At 51.2% G+C, this 22,152-nt stretch overlaps 1 protein-coding gene and 1 long non-coding RNA gene across 4 annotated transcripts in view; one reads left to right on the top strand and one right to left on the bottom strand.

Moving 5' to 3' along the window:
* LGR5 (leucine rich repeat containing G protein-coupled receptor 5) overlaps positions 1-22,152 on the bottom strand; it is a 67,234-nt gene that overhangs the window by 40,079 nt on the left and 5,003 nt on the right. For 2 of the 3 annotated variants that reach the window (XM_064165929.1, XM_064165930.1), the window contains exon 2: positions 844-915. In XM_064165929.1, the coding sequence (XP_064021999.1) occupies positions 844-915 (72 nt within the window). Of the gene's footprint in view, positions 1-843; positions 916-4,664; positions 4,691-22,152 lie in introns of those variants that run through there. The other variant, XM_064165931.1, reaches the window with a different exon arrangement.
* LOC135187368 (uncharacterized) lies at positions 7,499-12,883 on the top strand. The gene is made up of 5 exons (XR_010307324.1): positions 7,499-7,536; positions 7,651-7,797; positions 8,337-8,487; positions 9,707-10,002; positions 12,449-12,883. It is a non-coding gene; the product is annotated as an uncharacterized LOC135187368 (long non-coding RNA).

Genomic DNA, 22,152 nt, shown 5'->3' with positions numbered 1-22,152 from the left:
TTCCCCCCTCCACTTGACCCCCAGCCCTCGATGGACATTGCTCAGATCCCCTCTCAGCCTTCTCTTCTGCAGACTAAACAGCCCCAGGGCTCTCAGGCTCTCTCCACAGAGGAAATGCTCAAGTCCCCCACTCATCCTGGTGGCTCTCTGCTGAACTCTCTCCAGCAGGTCCCTGTCTCTCCTGTACTGGGGAGCCCAAGCTCAGCAAGACACTTGTGGTTAATCACCACCATTTCTATGTGACATTCTTCTTGTCATGTTGTGCTTAGCTACTTCTTGCAGTGTACTTTTTCAGCCCTCAGGGAGCCTAACCAAGCTTTTCGCAGGATGCTGCACTTCACAGTCAGCCTTCAGGGATGCTAAATGTGAGAGTAAGGAAACAGTAAGCAGAAGTGATTAGGCCAGAAGTCTTGATACAACAAAACGTGGACTCAGTTGTCCTTGACACAGGCAGAACCAGGCAGCAGGTTTTGGTTTTGATTACAGCCTGACTTGCCATTTTAATAAACATGAGCCAGCAGTCAAACCTTTAATATCCTGCTGCTTAACCACTTCCAAAATAAGCAATCCAGCTCTTTCAACCAGCCCTTGCTTAAAAACTGTAATTCCTTTGGCTCTGCCTCTGCTCAGAGAGGTTGTAGCCTCATGGTAACTCCTTTATAAGTTCATTTCCAGAATCACAAGCAATTGGGTTGGTGGTTTTCCCCCCCCCTCAGCTAAGTGGTTCCTCATGTGCCACAAGTGTCAGGCTGACAGCTTTCCTGCACTGTTTTCTCTGGTTCCCACAGCAAGCATGAGAGACAAACACAGGAATGTGCCCACCAAGGCCACAGTGACACTCACAGCTCTTCCAGGAAGCGCAGATTGTGCACGGGGTTTGAGGGCAGCTTGGTGATGTTGTTCATACTGAGATCACTGTAGGGGGGAAGCAGACAGGGGGTTAGTATGGCATGCCCACAGCTCTGCCAGCCAAGCTGCTCCTTCCACACGTTTCTAAGTGCTGCTTTAGCAGAAGTCAGTCCCTGGGCCAGAGCTGGTGAATCGTTATCTGCTGAGCACATTAAAGCTCCTTCCTTTGTATGAACAAAGCTCTGTCAAACCTGATGCAGGCTGCAGCCTGCTCCTTGTTTCCAAAGATTCTGGAATGCTTTACCACGCTCCATAAATCAGATGGAGCACTAAAGAACCCTTTTTTTAGCTGATGTCCTTTTAACTGAATCATGGAATCACCCAGAGTTGGAAGGGACCTCAAGGATCAGCTAACCCCCCCTGCCATGGGCAGAGACATCACACACTGTCCACAGCTTCATCCAGCCTAGCCCTAAACACCTCCAGGGATGAGGCTTCCGCCACCTCCCTGGGCAATCCCTTCCAGGCTCTCACCACCCTCATGCTGAACAACTTCTTCCTCACATCCAGGCTGAACCTACCCTTTTCCAGCTTTGTTCCATTCCTCCCAGTCCTGTCACTCCCTGACATCGTAGAAAGTCTCTCCCCAGTTTTCTTGTAGCCCCCTTCAGACACTGAGTAGTAGAATCATAGAATCAAGCAGGTTGGCAGAGAGCTCCAAGCTCATCCAGCCCAACCTAGCACCCAGCCCTGGCCAATCAACCAGACCATGGCACTAAGTGCCCCAGCCAGGCTTGGCTTCAACACCTCCAGGCACAGAGACTCCACCACCTCCCTGGGCAGCCCATTCCAATGGCAAGGTCACCTGGGATCCTTCTCTTCTCCAGACTGAACAGCCCCAACTCTCTCAGTCTTTCCTCTCAGGAGACATGCTCCAGCCCTCTGATTATCCTCATGGCTCTTCCCTGGATAGCTTCCAGCACCTCCAGATCTTTCCTGCAATAGTGGCTCCAGAACTGGACACAGTACTCCAGGTGGGATCCCATGAGAGAACTGTAATAAACCACTCTACTGTACTGAAAACTACTGTGACTTGTGCTGTGTTGCAGCACTGGAGCACACTTGGAGTACAAAGCAGCCAGGAATCAGAGTCCACATACGAGCTCTCTGCATCATCCTCTACATTTCAGGAACGGTGGCAGCACTTTGCTGCATGGCCACAGTGCTCTGAATTGCTTTCCATCAGCCACCTCGGATGTCCCTGAATCCCCAACTTACCCGAGTCAAAGGAACGACATCTTCTCATCCCATAAACATCCTCTTTTGAGCAGGTTCTCCAATTGCATTAAGCAAATTAAATGAACCACAAGGGTGCAATGTGATCCTGCTCTGCAGCACGCTTCCTGCTGGGGTTCCAGCCTGGTTCCTGGCACAGGAAACAGGCAGCCACAGCAGCTCTGACACAGCTCATGCTAGCTAGCTTTACACTACATTTCATCTCATGTTTTGTGATTCTTAACAAGCTTCTGCATTGTTTTCCTTTGCCTTCCCCACACCTCCCCAGGACAGTTAAGTATCAGAAATGCTGTGGCCAGCAGGAGCAGGGAGGGGATTGTGTCCTTGGACCCAGCTCTGGGGAGGCCAAACCTCGAGTGTTGTGTTCAGTTTTGGCCACCTCAATACTAGAGAGATGTGGAGGTGCTAGAGCCAAAGCAGAGGAGGGCAAGGAAGCTGGGGAAGGGCCTGGGGAATAAGTCTGATGAGGAGAGACTGAGGGAGCTGGGGATGGGTAGTGTGAAACAGGAGGCTCAGGGCAGAGCTCATTGCTGTCTGTAGCTACCTGAAGGGAGGTTGTAGCCAGGTGGGGTTGGGCTCTGCTGCCAGGCAGCCAGCAACAGAACAAGGGGACACAGCCTCAAGCTGTGCCAGGGGAGGTCTAGGTTGGACGTTAGGAGGAAACTGTTGTCAGAGAGAGTGATTGGCATTGGAATGGGCTGCCCAGGGAGGTGGTGGAGTCTGTGTGGCTGGAAGTGTTAAAGCCAATCCTGGCTGGGGCACTTAGTGCCATGGTCTGGTTGATTAGATAGGGCTGGGTGCTAGGTTGGGCTGGCTGAGCTTGGACCTCTCTTCCAACCTGGCTGATTCTATGATTCAAAACTATTCTATGGTTCTAAATTGTTCTATGACCTTTACATCTCCAGCTGTAAGGCACCAGGCAAGGCAAAGCAGCAATCTGTGTTTCGGTGGGCAGCCCTGCTCCAGCTAGCTCTCCTTGCTCCCAGCCTGTTTCACCTCACAGAGTGTGTGCTTGAAGTCAGCAGAGTTAATTCCCATGTTTGATCTGCTGCTGAATCTCCAAAAGTGCAACTCAAACACATACTGCACCCAGAGATTTTGAAATGGAGGAAGTGTGTTCACACTTCGAACAGTTAGCAAACGGCTTTGACAGTGGCAGAGTGCAGGTCTCTGCCTTCACCTCTCAAATTATACCTTGGTTTTCAGCTGTGTACTTAAGACATTCATTCTTTTCCTGTAATGCTTTGTCACCTAATTCCTTCATCCCATTTAGCAGGTTATTATCCTTTCACTCTGATAAAGGCTCCAAGGTTTTTTTTCCCCTCTGGTAGAGGAACAAACCCTATGGATTTCTTTGGCAAAAGATTTATTTAGTTCACTACTCATGCAGTTAGTGAACCATTTACTGCTGGACATTGAATTAAAGCCAATGTTTGAACAATACAATTTTAACTGTGAGATGTTCAACAGCTCTTAGTGGGGTTTTGATACATTCTTTAGACTGAAAGAAACAGCCCAGGGGGAAAGGGAGTGTCATAGCATCTGCAGAGAGAATGCCCTAAATAGCTACTCAGCACTGCTCAGGCCACCCCTGCAGTGCTGTGTCCAGTTCTGGGCTACTGAATTGCAGAGAGATGCTGAGGTGCTGGAAGGTGTTTGGAGAAGGGCAGCAAGGCTGGGGAGGGGCCTGGAGCACAGCCCTGTGAGGAGAGGCTGAGGGAGCTGGGGGGGTGCAGCCTGCAGCAGAGGAGGCTCTGGGGAGACCTCAGAGCAGCCTGCCAGTACCTGAGTAGGCTACAAGAAGGCTGCAGAGAGACTGTTTGCAAAGGGCTGCAGGGACAGGACGAGGGCAATGGCTTCAAACTAGAGCAGAGCGAGATTGGATTCTAGGAACAGGTTCTGCTCCGTGAGGGTGATGGAACACAGCAACAGGTTGCCCAGGAAGGTGGTTGGATCCCCATCACTGGAGGTACTCAAAGGGAGACTGGGCAGGGCTGTGAACAACCTGATCTAGTTGAGGAGGTCCCTGCTGCCTGCAGAGGGGTTTGGACTGGATGAGCTTCAGAGATCTCTTCCCTCCCAGCCCATTCTAAGATTCTCTCTTGGTTTGGAGGACACCTGTGATCCACACACAACCACAGCCTGGTTTGCTGAGAGAGGAGGCTGGATGGCATTGACTTCAGTTAAGGAATACAGACCTCACACAGCCCGTGTGGAACCTGGCCCACTTACACTGCAGGGGCACACAGGACTCCCAGACATCCCCTCCAGGCTAACCCAAGCCTTCTCAAAACACCTCACAGCTCCATTCCTGCCACTTCTACAGCTCTACAAGTGAGCAGAGAGCAGCAGCTAAGCACAGAGCAGCTCAGCCTCAGGGAGCAGGTTCAGCCAGCACCCGTGGGTGATGATGTGACAGCAATCAGCAGCAACCTAGCCTGTCTAACCGGGGGGCCAGCAGGCCCCCCGGCCTTTGTGGACCCACTCCCACTCACCCAGTGCACACCAGGGGTACTCACCAGTGGTGACAGGAGGAGGATCCTCTGCCCAGATGGGCAAGCTTGGGGCTGCTGCCTTCCTGGGGCCCATTATAAAGGGGAGTGGGCAGGGAAGGCAAAGTGGTGACACCTGGGGTGGGAGGAGACTCCAGCAGCACCCAGGTGCTGTGGGTTTGGGGTAAATGTGGGCTGGGAAAGGAGCAGAAAAAAGGAAATTGGTGCCTGAGTTTTAAAAATGGATTGATGTGCCCATTCAGTCAGGAGAATGAAACAAACCCAACCAATCACTAACCTGTCACCTAACCCTTCTAATTATCTAACCCAGGCTTGGCTTCAACACCTCCAGGCACAGCCACTCCACCACCTCCCTGGGCAGCCCATTCCAATGCCAATCACTCTCCCTGGCAACAACTTCCTAACAACATCCAGCCTGAATCTGCCCTGGCACAGCTTGAGACTGAGTCCCCTTATTCTGTCCCTGGCTGTCTGGCAGAAGAGCCCAACCCCACCTGGCTACAGCCTCCCTGCAGGCAGCTGCAGGCAGCAATGAGCTCTGCCCTGAGCCTCCTCTGCTGCAGGCTGCACACCCCCAGCTCCCTCAGCCTCTCCTCACAGGGCTCTGCTCCAGGACCCTCCCCAGCTTTGGCGCCCTCCTGTGGACACCTTCCAGCACCTCAGCATCTCTCTGCAATGGAGGAGCCCAGAACTGGACACAGCACTCAAGGGGTGGCCTGAGCAGTGCTGAGCACAGGGACATAAGAACCTCCCTTGTCCTGCTGCCCACACTGCTCCTGAGCCAGCCCAGGATGCCATTGGCTCTGCTGCCCACCTGGGCACTGCTGCCTCCTCTTCAGCTCCTCTCTCCCAGCACCCCCAGCTCCCTCTCTGCCTGGCTGCTCTCAGCCACTCTGTCCCCAGCCTGTAGTGCTGCTTGGGGTTGTTGTGACCAAAGTGCAGAACCCTGCACTTGGCCTTGTTCAGTCTCATCCCCTTGGCCTCTGCCCACCCATCCAGCCTGGCCAGGTCTCTCTGCAGGGCTCTCCTACCCTCCACCAGCTCCACAGCGGCTCCTAGCTTGGTGTCATCTGCAAACCTACTGATGCTGGACTCAATGCCCTGGTCCAGATCATCAATAAAGATATTGCACAACCTATGGGCATGAAAGGAAGATAAATTCCATTGAGTCCTCGTGCAATTCCTCCTGCAGAGTTCTGTGTTAGGAAACATTCCTTTAGGTATTTAAGTTTTCAAATGAGTGAGTTAAGTACAGTAAATGTTGGAATACTTTTGTAGCTTGCCCTGGGTAGGTTTAGATTGGAGGAGAGACTGAGGGAGTAGAGGCTGTTATGTTTGGAGAGGAGAAGGCTTCAAGATGATCTCATTGTGACCTTTTGGTATCTTAAGGAGGCCTACAAGAAAGCTGAGGAGGGACTTTTTAGGATGTCAGGTAGTGATAGGACTGGGGGGAATGGAGCAAAGCTGGAGATGGGGGGATTCAGACTGGGTATGAGGAAGAGACTCTTCACCATGAGGGTGGTGAGGCCAAGGAAGCGGTGGAAGCCCCATGCCTGGAGGTGTTGAAGGCCAGACTGGATGAGGCTCCAGAGGGCCTGATGCAGTGTGAGGTGTCCCGGTCCATGGCAGGGGGGTTGCAACTAGATGATCCTCTTGGTCTCTTTCAACCCTGAACTGATTCTCTGATTCTATGATAACTACTTTGCAAACTGAGTCCTCAGCACTGAATTTCATCTGGAGAGCACAGTGAATCTGATAGACAAAAGCAGCAGAGGAGCCAGAACCTCTGTGCCTTAAAATGAAATGTCAGGTACTTGTCAGATTAATTCAGTGCTCTCTGTGCGTGTTGCCTCTGATCTCCTGATCTCTGCTTTCTTTTTGACCCTAATTGTTTGCTCTGCCCTGCTCCCTCTGCTGGAGTCTGGGCTAAACGGAACGGCCACAGTGTTTCCTAAAAAGATTAATCATGCCCATGGTGTTTGCTTTGCAAGTGTGGTGCAGCCCAGACTTAAGCAAGCCTTTGATGGCTCCTTACGTGGCAGAGCTGCCTGCTATGTGCAGGACTGGTGCATGCTGTTTAAAGTCCCTGTGAGAGAGCTGCTGCAATAACAAACCAAATCTGCTGCCTGTGACAGGTACTGGCAGTGCACAACTTTGGCCAAAGCGTTTTTGTTGGCTTGAGTTGAATCCAGACATGGTCTATCAGCCTGCTTTGCCAGGAGCTGCTGTTCAATATTTACCCAAAGGGCTATGAGCCAACGCACAGCAGCAGCAGCAAGGTGTGGATGAGAGCCCTCTGGGCTGGCTGGATCAACTCTGAGGCTTCCCTGAGCTGGAGGTGCCTGAACCTCCCTATGGATAATCTATTGACAGCTGCAGTGGTCATATCTTCCCAGAGCAAAATGCACTGCTGGAACTAGCACCACTGCTGTACCTCAGAAGGGGAAGACAGTGCAAGGGGGCAGGTGGGAGCACTGTCCATGTACTGGCTGCAGCAGAGAGCTGAGATCACCAAGTCCAGCCTAGGGTCTAGCACCACCACAGCGACCAGATCATGGCACTAAGTGCCACAGCCAAGCTGGCCTGAAACACCCCAGGCACAGCGACTCCACCACCTCCCTGGGCAGCCCATTCCAGGCTCTAATTCCCTTTTCCATCAGGAAGTGCTTCCTAACATCCAACCTAACCCTTTCCTGGTGCAGCTTCAGGCCATGCCCTCTCATCCTGCACAAGTTGCACCTGGGTGCTGCTGGAGTCTCCTCCCAGCCCAGGTGTCACCACTTTGCCCTCCCTGCCCACTCCCCTTTATAAGGGCCCCAGGAGAGGCAAGCCCCAAGCTTGCCCACTTGGGCAGAGGATCCTCCTCGGATCATCACCGGTGAGTGCCCCTGGGGTGCACTGGGTGAGTGGTGGAGGGGATCAAAGGCCGGGGGGCCTGCTGGCCCCCCGGTTTGCTAGGGTAGGTAGTTGATACTTCCCTGACATTTCACAGGGGTTTGGTTTGTTTCTGCTGTGCAAGAGACAGAGCTTAGCCCTGTTCCTGAGCAGGTGCTTAGCCCTTCCCTTTGTCATGGCTCCAGGAAGGCAGCAGCTCCAAGCTTGCCCATCTGGGCAGAGGATCCTCCTCCTGCCAGCACAGGTGAGTACCCCTGGGGTGCACTGGGTGAGTGGGAGTGGGTCCACAAAGGCCGGGGGGCCTGCTGGCCCCCCGGTTAGACAGGCTAGGTTGCTGCTAATTGCTGTCACATCATCACCCATGGGTGCTGGCTGAACCTGCTCCCTGAGGCTGAGCTGCTCTGTGCTTAGCTGCTGCTCTCTGCTCACTTGTAGAGCTGTAGAAGTGGCAGGAATGGAGCTGTGAGGTGTTTTGAGAAGGCTTGGCTTAGCCTGGAGGGGATGTCTGAGAGTCCCTAACAAGGAACATGGAATAAAGAGGTGGGACTTAGGGCATAGGAAGCTCTGTGGAAACAGGGGGAAGAAAATTCATTAGGAGGGTGGCAGACACTGACTTAATGGGTTAAAAACTGTACAATTAATAGGCAGAGGTAAAATACTTCAGGCCTCTTTCTGCTAAGACCAGCTGGGCTGCTCAGAGGATAAGCTAGTAGTCAGTACAAGCAGAGGCAGTGGACTCTCATCTGGACTAAATGATCTCTGTTTGCTTCCTTTTATTCACAGCATTTGTGCTACCTCATTTTGAGTCCTGTGACCCACTGCTTCTTGTGGCTGTTAAAATGACTGGCAGAAGAACCTCCTCAGGGCAAGCAGTTGACCAGTGCTGTTCACTCTCATCCACTGCTGTCTCTGTTTCAGATTCCAAATATTGGGTGCGAGTCTTCCTAGAGATAACCACAGAATCAGTCAGGGTTGGAAGGGACCACAAGGATCAGCCAGTTCCAACCCCCCTGTCATGGGCAGGGACACCCTACCCTAGATCAGTCTGGCCTCAAACACCTCCCTGGGTAACCCATTCCAGGCTCTCACCACTGAAGAACTTCCTCCACATGTCCGGGCTGACTCTCCCCACCTCCAGCTTTGCTCCATTCCCCCCAGTCCTGTTCCTCCCTGACAGCCTCAAAAGTCCCCCCCCCAGCCTTTTTGTAGCCCCCTTCAGATCCTGAAAGGCCACAAGAAGGTCACCTGGGAGCCTCCTCTGCTCCAGCCTGCACAGCCCCAACTCTTTCAGTCTGTGCTCACAGCAGAGCTGCTGCAGCCTCTAAGCATCCTCCTTGCCCTTCTCTGTGCATCCTCCAGCATCTCCACATCCCTCTTGTAACAGTGGCTCCAGAACTGGATGCAGTATTCTAGGAGGGCTCAATCTCATCCCATTGGCCTCTGTCCACCCATCCAGCCTGTCCAGGTCCCTCTGCAGGGCTCTCCTACCCTCCAACAGTTCCACCCCTGCTCCAGGCTTGGTGTCATCTGTTAGGAGATGTATGAGGATAGTGTTTGCTTGAAGCCTCTGTGGCAGGAGGAACTGGCAGCGTTGCTAAGGACTGCTCTAGGGCAGAGAGCCTTTCCTGGGCGAGTTCTTTTTTCAGCTCAAGGGAATTCTCCAAGTTGCATTTTGCCATTTCCAGCTGCCATATTAAAATCCTATTAGGAGAAAGCCCTTTGAAAAGCTGAGCAGTGAGCACAAGAGACTTTCTCTGGAAACACTTCCCTTCGGTTCTCATGGCTGGACAAAAGCAGACTGGCACATTCAGCCGCACACAAACGGCGCTGAAAGGGACCTCCCTCCCCTTTCCCATAGCCACGCGTTTCAGGGCTCCACATGCCGAAGGAAGGCACTGAAAGGGTTGGAGGGGTGGGGAGACCAAGGGCTTCCCCCCGAGATCCTTCAGAGTCCTCCTCCTCCTCCTCTTCTATAGGGGGAGGATTTCCCTCTAAATCCCTTTCAATGGCATACTGATGGCTTTGAAAGCTGAAATGGCATTCAGCAACCATCGGTGAAGCTGGAAAACTGTTTCTGCAAACAGCCCAACTCCCAGGCTCAGCTTTTCCCATTAATCTCTACCTAAGGCCACTGAAGACTTCTTTTTTTTCAGAGCCTAGACAATGCCTGGATTAAAAGGTCCATTCAGGAGGGGAAACTTTTAGCATTCACCTTGTGTACACAGCCATCTCCGCAGCGGCATTCGGGGCTGTTATTTCAGCTCGGCGTTCCGCTGCTGCGAACAAGACCTTTCGCCACAAAGACTTGGGAGAGACATTCTGCAGTGCACTGCTGAAACCTGGCCCTGCTCTTTATCCTGGCTTGTTAGTGTTATCAGGTGGAATCAGCTCAAACAGGAACCCCCTGGCTGACAACTTCACAATTGCATTACTGTTTTAAGGGGGGGAGGTAAGTTCCTTCTAATTCAACAACCAAACTGATTAAAGCCCAACCTGATTGCTTTATCTAATGGAAGTCTACGATGTCCTCTCTGCAGAGGTCAGAAGACTTTGTTTGGTTGTTGCACACTGAAAGAGAACAATCATAGAATCAGGCAGGTTGGAAGAGAGCTCCAAACTCATCCAGTCCAACCTAGCACCCAGCCCTGTCCAATCAACTAGACCATGGCACTAAGTGCCTCAGCCAGGCTTTTCTTGAACACCCCCAGGGATGGTGACTCCACCACCTCCCTGGGCAGCCCATTCCCATGGAAAAGAACTTCACTAAAATCACAACTCTATGTTTTTGCTTTATGTTATCTCATAAAACAGAATCATAGAATGCTCTAGGTTGGAAGGCATGTCAAAGATCATCTAGTTCCAACCTCCCCACCACAGAATGGTCTAGGTTGAAAGGTGCCTTGAAGATCATTTAGTTCCAAACCCCTCACCATAGAGTCATAGAATGGTCTAGGTTGGAAAGGACCTCAAAGATTATCTAGTTCCAACCCCCCACCATAGAATAGTTTAGGTTGGAAGAGACCTCAAAGATCATCTAGTTCCAACCCCCCCATCATAGAATGGTTTAGGTTGAAAGGTACCTTGAAGATCATCTAGTTCCAGCCCCCCCATGATAGAATGGTTTAGGTTGGAAGAGACCTCAAAGATCATCTAGTTCCAACCACCCCACCACATAATGGTCTAGGTTGAAAGGTACCTTGAAGATCATCTAGTTCCAGCCCCCCCATGATAGAATGGTTTAGGTTGGAAGAGACCTCAAAGATCATCTAGTTCCAACCACCCCACCACATAATGGTCTAGGTTGAAAGGTACCTTGAAGATCATCTAGTTCCAGCCCCCCCATGATAGAATGGTTTAGGTTGGAAGAGACCTCAAAGATCATCTAGTTCTGACCACCCCACCACAGGATGGTCTAGGTTGGAAGGGACCTCAAAGATGATCCAGTTCCAACCCTCCCACCATAGGTGTGAGGCGAAGAGCCCCAGCTCAGGCCCATGGCACTGCATAGTTGTTCCCCACCAGAATCAGGAGGCAGAGATAATTTGGCTTTGGCCATGCTTGCAGTGGGTTTGATTTCACTGTGTTGCCTTTGCAACACTTATCCAAGGCCTTCTGCTAGCAGCAGGTTCAGGCTTTAATTAACCACTGAATTATTCTAGTGTGGTTGTGGAGAAAGATAGCAAAGCCGAAGAGCAGAGCTGCTGCTTACACTGGGATAAGTTTTTTTCCCCTATAGAAGAGAGCAAAACCTGTATATAGTTAGAACCTGTGTGTCATTAATCTTCACAAGCATTTAGCTGCACAGCCTTACTGATGATGGCCACCCCATAATAAAACCACCTTAGCCAGGGCCTCCCTTCCAGGGCACCATCCTATTTCCAGCTCACAATGCTCTCAGCTGAGCCCAAAAGGGGTTACTTTGCTCCCACCATTACAATTTCTGCTCTTCTTTTCTCTAACCCTTTTCAAAAACATGAAAGCCTTGGAGTTGCTAATTACTTTTTACCCAGCCTATAGGAAAATTAGTTTATCTCCCTGATCAAAGCAAATTAGGCAGATGATGGCTGCTTAGAATGCAACAGTAAAACCTCCATACTTTCTATCCCACCCCCCTTTTCTCTCAGAAACGGAGCCTGTGTCAAACATGTAGGTATTTCCCACGGCCAGCCTGGACTCTGTTTCCAACAGGCTCTGGGGCTGCAACAATGGTTCTTAACACAGACACTGAAGTTCTTTAGTTCAGTCATTGTGCAGGGGAAGAAGTGGGAACCCCTCAGCTAGCATTTGATGGAACATCTCCATTTACATATCTCCTTAATTGCGTTACTTGGAGGCGAGCGAGATTTATCTGCCCGGGAGTTAAATGCCTCCTTTCTTCTGCTACCCAAACCCACAGACCTGGGCTGGGCTGGGCAGGGCAGACTTGCCTTTGGTTCTGATGCCAGCACACAAGTGGAGGTTTGGGCTGCTGTGGGGACCAGGCAATGCCAGCTTTGCTTCTCAAAGCACGACCTGAAGAGCAGCTCTGCCCTTTGCAAAGCTCCAAGGCGGCTGCTGCATTGCGCTGCAGAACCGAACGCTCTCTCTCGCTCCTCCTGACTGCTCCAAGCTGCACTTTCTATCACTCCAGCATCTTACACCTCACTTTTTTTTTTACCCTTCATAACTCATTTCCCTTCAATTTGTTCCGTGGCTCCGAGGGATGAAAGCCAAGCCTCTGCCACGATTTTATTTAGAAGCAATTACTCCAAATTAAGAGTAAATCTCACATTTAGCTCCATTTAAGCACCACTCTGCAGCTGCCCGTTGGAAAAAAAAATCCAATGGTTGCCTTCTTTCACTTCAGTGGGCACAATACAAAACATCCATTGAGCTTTCTCCCCCCTTTCTTGCAGCTGCCAATGCCCAGCCGACTTTTAACAAGCCAACCGAGCGGAATAACAATGCAGCTGCAACATTGGATGGCATTTCTGTTAGCCCTCTTTTAAGGCTGAAGGTGTTAATTAGGAATCAAAGAATACAACCCCGCCAGCTTGCTTTCAGAAGCTATACACCGGCCACTGCACTTTTCAGAAGGAAAATAAATCTAATAAAGGGACAAAAATGTTGTTTGTCACACCAGTAACGTGTACTTAAGGCCCTTTGATCAGGAGCTTTTTATGTAGCCTCCTCAGACAGGCTGAATATAGGTTTTTCCCCCCCCTTTCTTTGGGCTTTTCTGTATACTGATCCTAGGGTTGCCTGCTAACCTGATAGCCACTGGAATGCTTTGCAGGTTAGAATGGCTTGAAACCACATCAAATAAAAATTATAACTGCTCACATCTCTAATTCAAGTTTAAGTTGTGTTGAAATGCAAACTACCTGTCCTTGTCAGGGAGCTTACTAACTCTGGCTATCCTTTTCTGGAAGGATATCAACCAGGCTGGAAGAGACCTCCAAGCTCATCCAGACCAACCTAGCACCCAGCCCTGGCCAATCAACCAGACCATGGCACTAAGTGCCCCAGCCAGGCTTGGCTTCAACACCTCCAGGCATGGCCACTCCACCACCTCCCTGGGCAGCCCATTCCAATGCCAATCACTCTCTCTGCCAACAACTTCCTCTTAACATCCAGCCTAGACCTGCCCTGGCACAGCTTGAGGCTGTGTCCCCTGTTCTGTAGTCTGGCTGATTTCCTAGGAGTAGGGGAGCAGGTAACTCACAAACCATCACAGGAGTGACCTCTACAGATCATGCCCCCTGCCAGAGCAGGATCGCCAAGAGCAGGATCCTGCAGGAAAACATTTCAAACCACACAGATGGCAGCTTGCAGAATGTTTATGGAGCACTCATTGTGTGCACCTTCCAATTTTGTATTCAGCATTTTATTTACACTTCCTAAGCCTAATCGTATCAGGGTATCATATATTCAAAGGTAGCAGTGTGAAGTCATTGCCTTTAATCTCTAGCCAAAGTTAAAACCTTAAAATGGGTTTATGGAGTTAGCACATGTGAGAATTAGTCAAGCTTACCCAGCAAGAGCTTTCACTGGTAAATGCACAAATCATGCCAAACCCCCATTAATCCTGCCAGGGAAGGGCAGAAAGAAGCTCTGCCTGTTGATTTAATAATAACCCACTGAACAAGCTCTTAAGGCTACCTGCAGAGCTTTCTGAACTGTCAAACAAATAAAATCAATTAAACCCCCACCTTCTAACAGAGGTGTCTGTAACAGTTGTGTTTGCCTGCAGTGGGATGTTAGCAGAAGGAAGGTTTTAAAATACAGTTATCATCTCACTCTGTGTTTGATGTGAATCCTCATAATGTTAGATTCATGGAGTCAAGCAGGCTGGAAGAGAGCTCCAAGCTCAGCCAGGCCAACCTAGCACCCAACCCTGACCAACCAACCAGACCATGGCACTAAGTGCCCCAGCCAGGCTTGGCTTCAACACCTCCAGCCACAGAGATTCCACCACCTCCCTGGGCAGTCCATTCCAATGCCAATCACTCTCTCTGACAACAACTTCCTAACAACATCCAGCCTGAACCTGCCCTGGCACAGCTTGAGGCTGTGTCCCCTTGTTCTGTCCCTGGCTGCCTGGCAGCAGAGCCCAACCCCACCTGGCTACAGCCTCCCTGCAGGGAGCTGCAGGCAGCAATGAGCTCTGCCCTGAGCCTCCTCTTCCTCAGGCTGCACACCCCCAGTTCCCTCAGCCTCTCCTCACAGGGCTGTACTCCAGGCCCCTCACCAGCCTTGCTGCCCTGCTCTGGACACTTTTCGGCACCTCAACATCTCTCTGGAATGGAGGAGCCCAGAACTGGGCACAGCACTCAAGGGGTGGCCTGAGCAGTGCTGAGGACAGGGGCAGAAGAACCTCCCTTGTCCTGCTGCCCACACTGCTCCTGAGCCAGCCCAGGATGCCATTGGCTCTGCTGCCCACCTGGGCACTGCTGCCTCCTCTTCAGCTCCTCTCTCCCAGCACCCCTGGGTCCCTCTCTGCCTGGCTGCTCTCAGCCACTCTGTCCCCAGCCTGTAGTGCTGCTTGGGGTTGTTGTGACCAAAGTGCAGAACCCTGCACTTGGCCTTGTTCAAACTCCTGGCATTTGAAGACATCATTGCAGGGTTCAGTATGTACTTTCACTTCTTTAGCTTGAATTTTTTACCCATCAGTGTTGTGTCTTATATTATTACTCAATGCTACATTTGTTCTCCCAGTGCTTAACACAAACTAAAGCTAGTTTATGGTCTTATGCCAGCAGTAAACCTCACTCTTATCTTGCCTATCAGAACACTTCATTGTTTTCACTAGGTCTGGCAGCCAGACACAGCCCTGTCAACAAGGTGATCATAAATAAACAAAAACTATTTGTAGGGAATAAAAGGCTTTTACAGGAGCTACAATACCTACTGGGATGGATGCTGAGGTAAAAGGAATCACAGAACCTTAAGGGTTGGAAGGCACCTCCAGAGATCATCCAGTCCAACCCCCCTGCCAAAGCAGAATCACCCAGGGCAGTCCACACAGGAATGCATTCAGGTGGGGTTGGAAAGGCTCCAGAGGAGACTCCACAACCTCTCTGGACAGCCTGCTCTGCTCTTTAAAGTAATTATTACTTTAAAGAATTTTCTCCTCTTGTAGAGCTGAAACCTTCTCTGTCCCACTTTGTATCCATTGCTCCTTGGCTTATTGCTGTGCACCACCCAAAAGAGCTTGGCCCCCTCCACTTGACCTCCAGCCCTCAGCTCTTGATGGACATAGCTCAGATCCCCTCTCAGCCTTCTCCTCTGCAGCCTAAGCAGCCCCAGGGCTCTCAGCCTTTCCTCACCAGGCAGGGCTGATGTCTTTCTGACATAATTCTGCTGTGGATAAGAAGACATCCACCCACTAGCCCGGCTCATATTGCCACACGGTGCTACACAGAGCACTGATTTCCATGGGTCTAATCTTGACGAGCAGGCATTTATTGAAGCATTGCCTTAATGCTGCCTTGTAAAGGCTGTGAACACTCCACAGAAGCTCTCCAGCCCGAGATAATCCAAACCACTAATGAACGTCATTTACAACTAATTACTGTTATTGTGTACTCAGGTAATTATTCATTTGCCAAATATGAACACCCAATCTGTTTGTGTACTCAACATACAGTGAGGTTTGGATAAAAAGTAATTCCCCATAGATTAGACTCTCCCTGACCCGACAGAGCTCTTTACAATAAACCTAACTGTAACACAGCAGGAGCTCAATCCATGTCATTAAAAGGCGTTTCAGAGGGCTATGGTTTAGTTAATTAGAAGGGTTAGGTGATAGGTTGGACTCAATGATCTCAAAGGTCTTTTCCAGCCTGGTTAATTCTGTGATTCAGTTCTAGCTTCACTAAGAACCAAATTGAGTCATAATTGGTTTTCACAATCCCTTATCAGAAGAGTTTAAACTAGCAACATGTTGAGAGAGTCACAGCACCATGCAGGCTGGCAAAGCCCCTCAGGAGCACCAAGCCCAACCTAGAACCCTACTCTGCAAGATTCACCTTAAACCAGAGCCCCAAGCACCACAGCCAAACCCCCCTGAAACACAGCCAGGCTGGGGGACTCCACCACCTCCCTGGGCAGCTCATTCCACTCCCTCACCACTCTCTCTGTAAAAAACTTTGTCCTAATGTCCAATGTGAACCTGCCCAGCCTCAGCTTGAGGCCATTCCCCCTTGTTCTGTCTGCAATCCCCTGTGAGCAGAGCCCAGCAGCAGCCTCTCCACAGTGTCCCTTCAGGTAGCTGCAGCCAGCCATGAGCTCTGCCCTCAGCCTCCTCTGTTTCACACTGCCCATCCCCAGCTCCCTCAGTCTCTCCTCATCAGATTTATTCTCTAATGCACACATTTATTCTCTAGCAGGCACAGAGTGATTCTCTGATGCACTCCTCACTGAGAGCCTCTGCGAACACCACCTCGCAGTGACTCTGGCGACTGCAAACTGCCTGTGAAATCTGATGCTCTTACAGCACTGCCTGCCCTATGGTCACAGAGGCAGGAGCACAGCTGTGAGATGCTGCAGTCGTGATTGATGATGAATGCAGAAAACAGACCACATCTGGCTTCAGGTTTACAGGATTCTTCACAGACTGAGCAGGGCAGCACAGCTGAGGCTCCAATCTGCCCAGAAATGTGATTTTGATAGCTCTATTTGCTGTGACAGCTCTTTCCAAGACAAATGGAGTGAAGGGCTCACAGTGCTCTGTGAGCATCCTCCAAAAAAAGAGTAATCTCTTGCTCTTTTCACTGACTGCTATCGAGCATGACAACAAAAAGGCTGAAATAGGAAAGAAAACTGCTGGGGAGCCTCTGCAGCTCAGCACAGCTCCCTGTCCTGCCAGGGTCTACATCCTGACACGAGCCAGGCAGAGTAAGGGAGGTTCTCCTCCCCCTCTACTTTGTCCTAGTCAGGCCCCACCTGGAATATTGCATCCAGTTCTGGGATCCCCAGTTCAGGAAGGACTGAGAGTCCAACACAGGGCTACAAGGATGCTGAATTGACTGGAGCACTGCCTGGGGAGGAGAGACAGAGCCCTGGGGCTGCTTAGTCTGCAGAGGAGAAGGCTGAGAGGGGATCTGAGCAATCACAGAATCACAGAGCGTCAGGGGCTGGAAGGGACCTCCACAGCTCATCCACTCCAACCCCTGCCACAGCAGCATCACCTACAGCAGATCACACAGCAACACATCCAGGCAGTTCTGCAATAGCTCCAGAGAAGGAGTCTCCATAACCCCCCTGGGCAGCCTGTGCCAGGCTCCTGTCACCCTCACAGGGAAAAAAATCCTGCTCATGTTTAAATGAAACTTTCTATGCCTCAGCTGCCACCCATTGCCCCTTGTGCTGGCACTGGGCACCACCCAGCAGAGCCTGGCTCCAGCCTCCTGCCACTCACCTGCACATCTTCATATGGATCTAAATATCTGAGGGCTGGGGAATGTGTGCAGAGAAGGGTGACAAAGCTGCTGAGGGGTCTGGAACACAAACCCTATGAGGAGAGGCTGAGGGAGCTGGCGTGTGCAGTCTGCAGAAGAGGAGGCTCAGGGCAGAGCTCATTGCTGTCTGCAGCTCCCTGCAGGGAGGCTGTAGCCAGGTGGGGTTGGGCTCTTCTCCAGGCAAGCAGCAACAGAAGAAGAGAGCACAGCCTCAAGTTGTGCCAGGGCAGGTCTATGCTGGATGTTAGGAGGAAGTTGTTGTCAGAGAGAGTGATTGGCATTGGAATGGGCTGCCCAGGGAGGTGGTGGAGTCACAGTCCCTGGAGGTGTGGAAGCCAAGCCTGGCTGGGGCACTTAGTGCCATGGTCTGGTTGGTTGGCCAGGGCTGGGTGCTAGGTTGGTCTGGATGAGCTTGGAGCTCTCTTCCAACCTGTTTGATTCTGTGATTCTCAGAGAGCCACACTGAGCCTGAGACCTCACCTGCAGTGCTGCATCCAGCTCTGGAGCCCTCAATACAGGAAGGACATGGAGCTGATGGAGCAGGTCCAGAGGAGGCCACGAAAATGATCAGGAGGTTGGAGCAGCTCTGCTACGAAGTCAGGCTGAGGGAGCTGGGGGTGTTCAGCCTGGAGAAGAGGAGACTCCAAGCAGACCTCATAGCAGCCTGTCAGTACCTGAAGGGGCTACAAGAAGGCTGCAGAGAGACTGTTTGCAAAGGGCTGCAGGGACAGGATGAGGGCAATGGCTTCAAAGTAGAGCAGAGCAGACTGAGATTGGATGTTAGGAACAGGTTCTGCAGCATGAGGGTGGAGGAACACTGCAACAGGTTGTCCAGGGAGGTGGTTGAGGCCCCATTCCTGGAGATATTGAAGGTGAGGCTGGAGAGGGCTGTGAGCAACCTGATCTAGCTGAGGATGTCCCTGCTGAGTGCAGAGGGAGTTGGACTGGATGAGCTTTCAGAGGTCACTTCCATTCTGTGCCTCTGTGATCTCACTGCTCCATGGCATGGGTACAGAGGGGTCCCCAAGGTACCTGCCAGCTCTTTCTTCACAATGCACTTTGCTTTTCTGTTCAGCCTCCTGCAGCTGCATGTGCCTGCTGCAGGCTGACGTCAGTATGCAGTAGGGCTTTACATGGGACTGGAATTTAACTCCCTGAGACCCTTGCTGGGTCACAGGGTTGGAACTGCACTTCTTTTGGCCTTCTTCCAACTTTGTACAACTTCAGCATCAGCACAGGCAATACTTTCATGCTGCACCAAGTGCATGGATCCTCTGCTTTCTTGTCAGCAGGTCCAATATTGCTTTCAGATGCCTGCAGAGACTTTACTTGTTCCAGAAACAGTCTTTTATGTCATAGAATTCAGCCCACGTAGACAGCCCAGGGCAAAACTGCAAGACAGGCCACGCATGAATCCTTTGGGATTGCACCTTGTTTTGCCACGTCATGCTCCTAATTTGCACCTCATTAAGTACTTTTACTCCAGCATTTACCAGGCACTACCAAATCAGGGAGACTGTGATGTAGGCAGATGCTTCAGCCACAACACACACAGCAAGGCCACAAAACAGCTGCATGGGTTCCTTAAACTTGTGAACTACTTCATTGCTATACCCAGCAGCAGAACTCAAAGGTCTTCTTAGCTGAAGGCCAGGTACAGATATATCCCAATCCCAGGATCGGGACTGTACTGCCTAGAAGCAGTTCCTGCCCCTTTCCTCATGCTTACAAAATGGCAATCTCTGTGAACCAGAGAGGTTAAGAAATGTTGGCTTTTATGCTTCATAAGGATGAATCTCACTTTTGGACACTAAACAACTTGGTCTGCACAAACACAACTGCAATCTCGTGTGTGAGATCAGCAGGAGAAAGATCCCATTTCTGAGGCAGCATCCATGCCAAACTGATCCAGGGATAAAAAACCCAAAGGCAAATTACTCATTAAGGTGGTTCAGAACTCCCAGTGGTGGGTGAGAGAGAGCTTTGCCTTATCTCACTTGCTTCTTTTGCCAGCTGTGACCTACTTCTCCCCTCAGGGCAAGCCAAGACTCATTCACAAACTCAGGGAATGCCAAATCAGTGTAGTTGCACTTCCCTTCATGCTGACATCACCTCACATCTGTTCTCTCCCTCACTTGCACTAGCATTTGCATTATCACAGGAGGAAGAAGGCATGGTGTAAGTGGCACTGTCAGGTGCCTACTGCTGCAGAAACAAGGGATAGGAGAGCTTTATTCCTGTGTAATGCCAGTGCTGCAACTATTCCATCCTCAAGCAGGGCAGTCTGGAGTGTTTGATAAAGGAGCTAAGAGAAAACCAAACAAACACCCCCAAACCCAAGGAGCTAACTGAGAAAAACAGAGATGCAGTCAGTACTGATCATCAGCTTTACTTTTACATCTCCCACCTCCCTTTCAAAAATACCAGCATCAAATTGTTGTGATCCTTTCACGGGAAATTATGGGACACAAGCACACATAAATCTAACACTGAAGGGGTTATGTTTATACATTAACCCTATACAACTTAAGCTATACATTAACCCTATACAACTTAAGTCCAAATCCAGCAAACACTTCTGCATTAGTTGCATACTTAATGCTTCTGTTTGGTAACATCAGCCTGAGGAGAAACTTCTTTACAGTGAGGGTGAGGGAGCCCTAGAACAGGCTGCCCAAAGAGGTTGTGGAGTCTCCTCCCCTGGAGACTTTCCAAACCCACCTCCATGCACTGACCTCATCTGTGTTTATAAATATGCGAGGGGTGAGTGCCAGGAGGATGGAGCCAGCCTCTTCTTGGTGACACCCAGTGATGGGACGAGGGGCAATGGGTGGAAGTTGAGGCATAGCAGGTTCCATGTGAACCTCAAGGCTCAGCATGAGGGTGCTGAGAGCCTGGGATGGGTTGTCCAGGGAGATGGTGGAAGCCTCATCCCAGGAGATGTTTAAGGCCAGGCTGGATGAGGCTGTAGGCAGTTTGATCTAGAGTGAGATGTCCCTGGCCATGGCAGGGGGGTTGGAACTGGCTGATCCCTGTGGTCCCTTCCAGCCCTTACTGATTCTATGATTCTATATACAGCCAAAGATGCTTGGGGTCATAATTTTGCTCAGTTTTCCTTTCAGCCTTGCTTCCAAAAGAGAGAAGAGGGTAGCACTCCTTCGACAAGCGACACTAACATCAGTCCAGGCTCTGCTCCTCCCTAGCTGCACTTCTCTCTTTTTTGCAGGCATTACAATTCCCACATTTGGTCAGTAATATAGGAGAGAAGTTTCTCAGGTCTGCTCAGCAAAGGGCATGCACAGAGCAGGAGGGTTTGCCACACGAGCTGCTGAATCTCAGGGGAGCCAGCACGCTTTGATCACACCTCGTTCTGTTTGAAGACGCTGGGGCTGCTTGCTCCAGACCCAAGCCTGAAGCTGTTTCGGTGCTCAAAAGCACCACACCGTGCTCTGCCCCCAGACAGTCTCCTCGCACCTTATTGACCACGGTTTTTGCAGGGAAAAGAATCAGGTCTGCTGCCGGGTTCGAGGAAGTAAGGCAGGGGAAGCCACCGTAAACTGCATCGACCAGGGCCGTTTAAATCACCCGGAGAGGACAAAGCCAGCGGCAGACGAAGCATCGGCTCGGCCAACAGGCAGAGCAAAAGCAAACGACCTGGACCGCTGCAAAACCGGCAGCAGTTGGGAATGCTCGAAAGACCAAGGGCACAGGAGAAAAGCCTGCCTTAACAAGGGGCTGCTTGAGGAAAAGTCTAATCTCTGCTGGCATGCTGGCTGGGAGGGTCAGCCCAGTGCACGCGTTCGCAGCTGGAGTCAGCCTGCCTCTGCCCAGCCGATTGTCCTGCGCGCTTCAGATACCAAACCGAGCCCAAGGCGCCTCCTGCGCTGCTTTGAGCCCAGCTAGAACGCTTTGTGACAACAACTAGATCATAGGCTGGGAAAGGAAAACAAGGCTGACGTCTACTTCGCTCATAGGCTTGCTGAGAGGTATAAAAACAAGAATCAAAACATAGATAAGGTGCTTCTGCTGCTGGTGAGCTTGGAGCTGCATCTCCCTTCTAACCCCACCCTCCGTTTCTTTAATTAATCCACTTTGTTTCTTAACCCCCTTGGCCGAACCTCCACTCTTCCCTGGGACTGGGGTACGGTTGAGAGGGGTAGGGGGAAGGTGAAGGGGCGGTTGGAAGCCCCTCCTGGGGACTCAGGTTGAGTGCTGTGTCCAGTTCTGGGCTCCTCCATTCAAGAGAGATGCTGAGACATTCAAAGGTGTCCAGAGAAGGGTGATGAAGCTGCTGAGGGGCCTGGAGCACAGCCCTGTGAGGAGAGGCTGAGGGAGCTGGGGGTGTGCAGCCTGCAGCAGAGGAGGCTCAGGGCAGAGCTCATTGCTGCCTGCAGCTGCCTGCAGGGAGGCTGTAGCCAGGTGGGGTTGGGCTCTGCTGCCAGGCAGCCAGCAACAGAACAAGGGGACACAGTCTGAAGTTGTGCCAGGGCAGGTCTAGGCTGGATGTTAGGAGGAAGTTGTTGTCAGAGAGAGTGATTGGCATTGGAATGGGCTGCCCAGGGAGGTGGTGGAGTCTCTGTCCCTGGAGGTGTTGAAGCCAAGCCTGGGTGAGGTACTTAGTGCCATGGTCTGGTTCATTGGCTAGAGCTGGGTGCTAG

Source organism: Pogoniulus pusillus, chromosome 27 (assembly GCF_015220805.1).
Source record: "Pogoniulus pusillus isolate bPogPus1 chromosome 27, bPogPus1.pri, whole genome shotgun sequence".
Lineage (NCBI taxonomy): Eukaryota > Metazoa > Chordata > Aves > Piciformes > Lybiidae > Pogoniulus > Pogoniulus pusillus.
The sequence above is the reverse complement of the archived record's forward strand: the minus strand, read 5'-3'. Positions and strand labels throughout refer to the sequence as shown.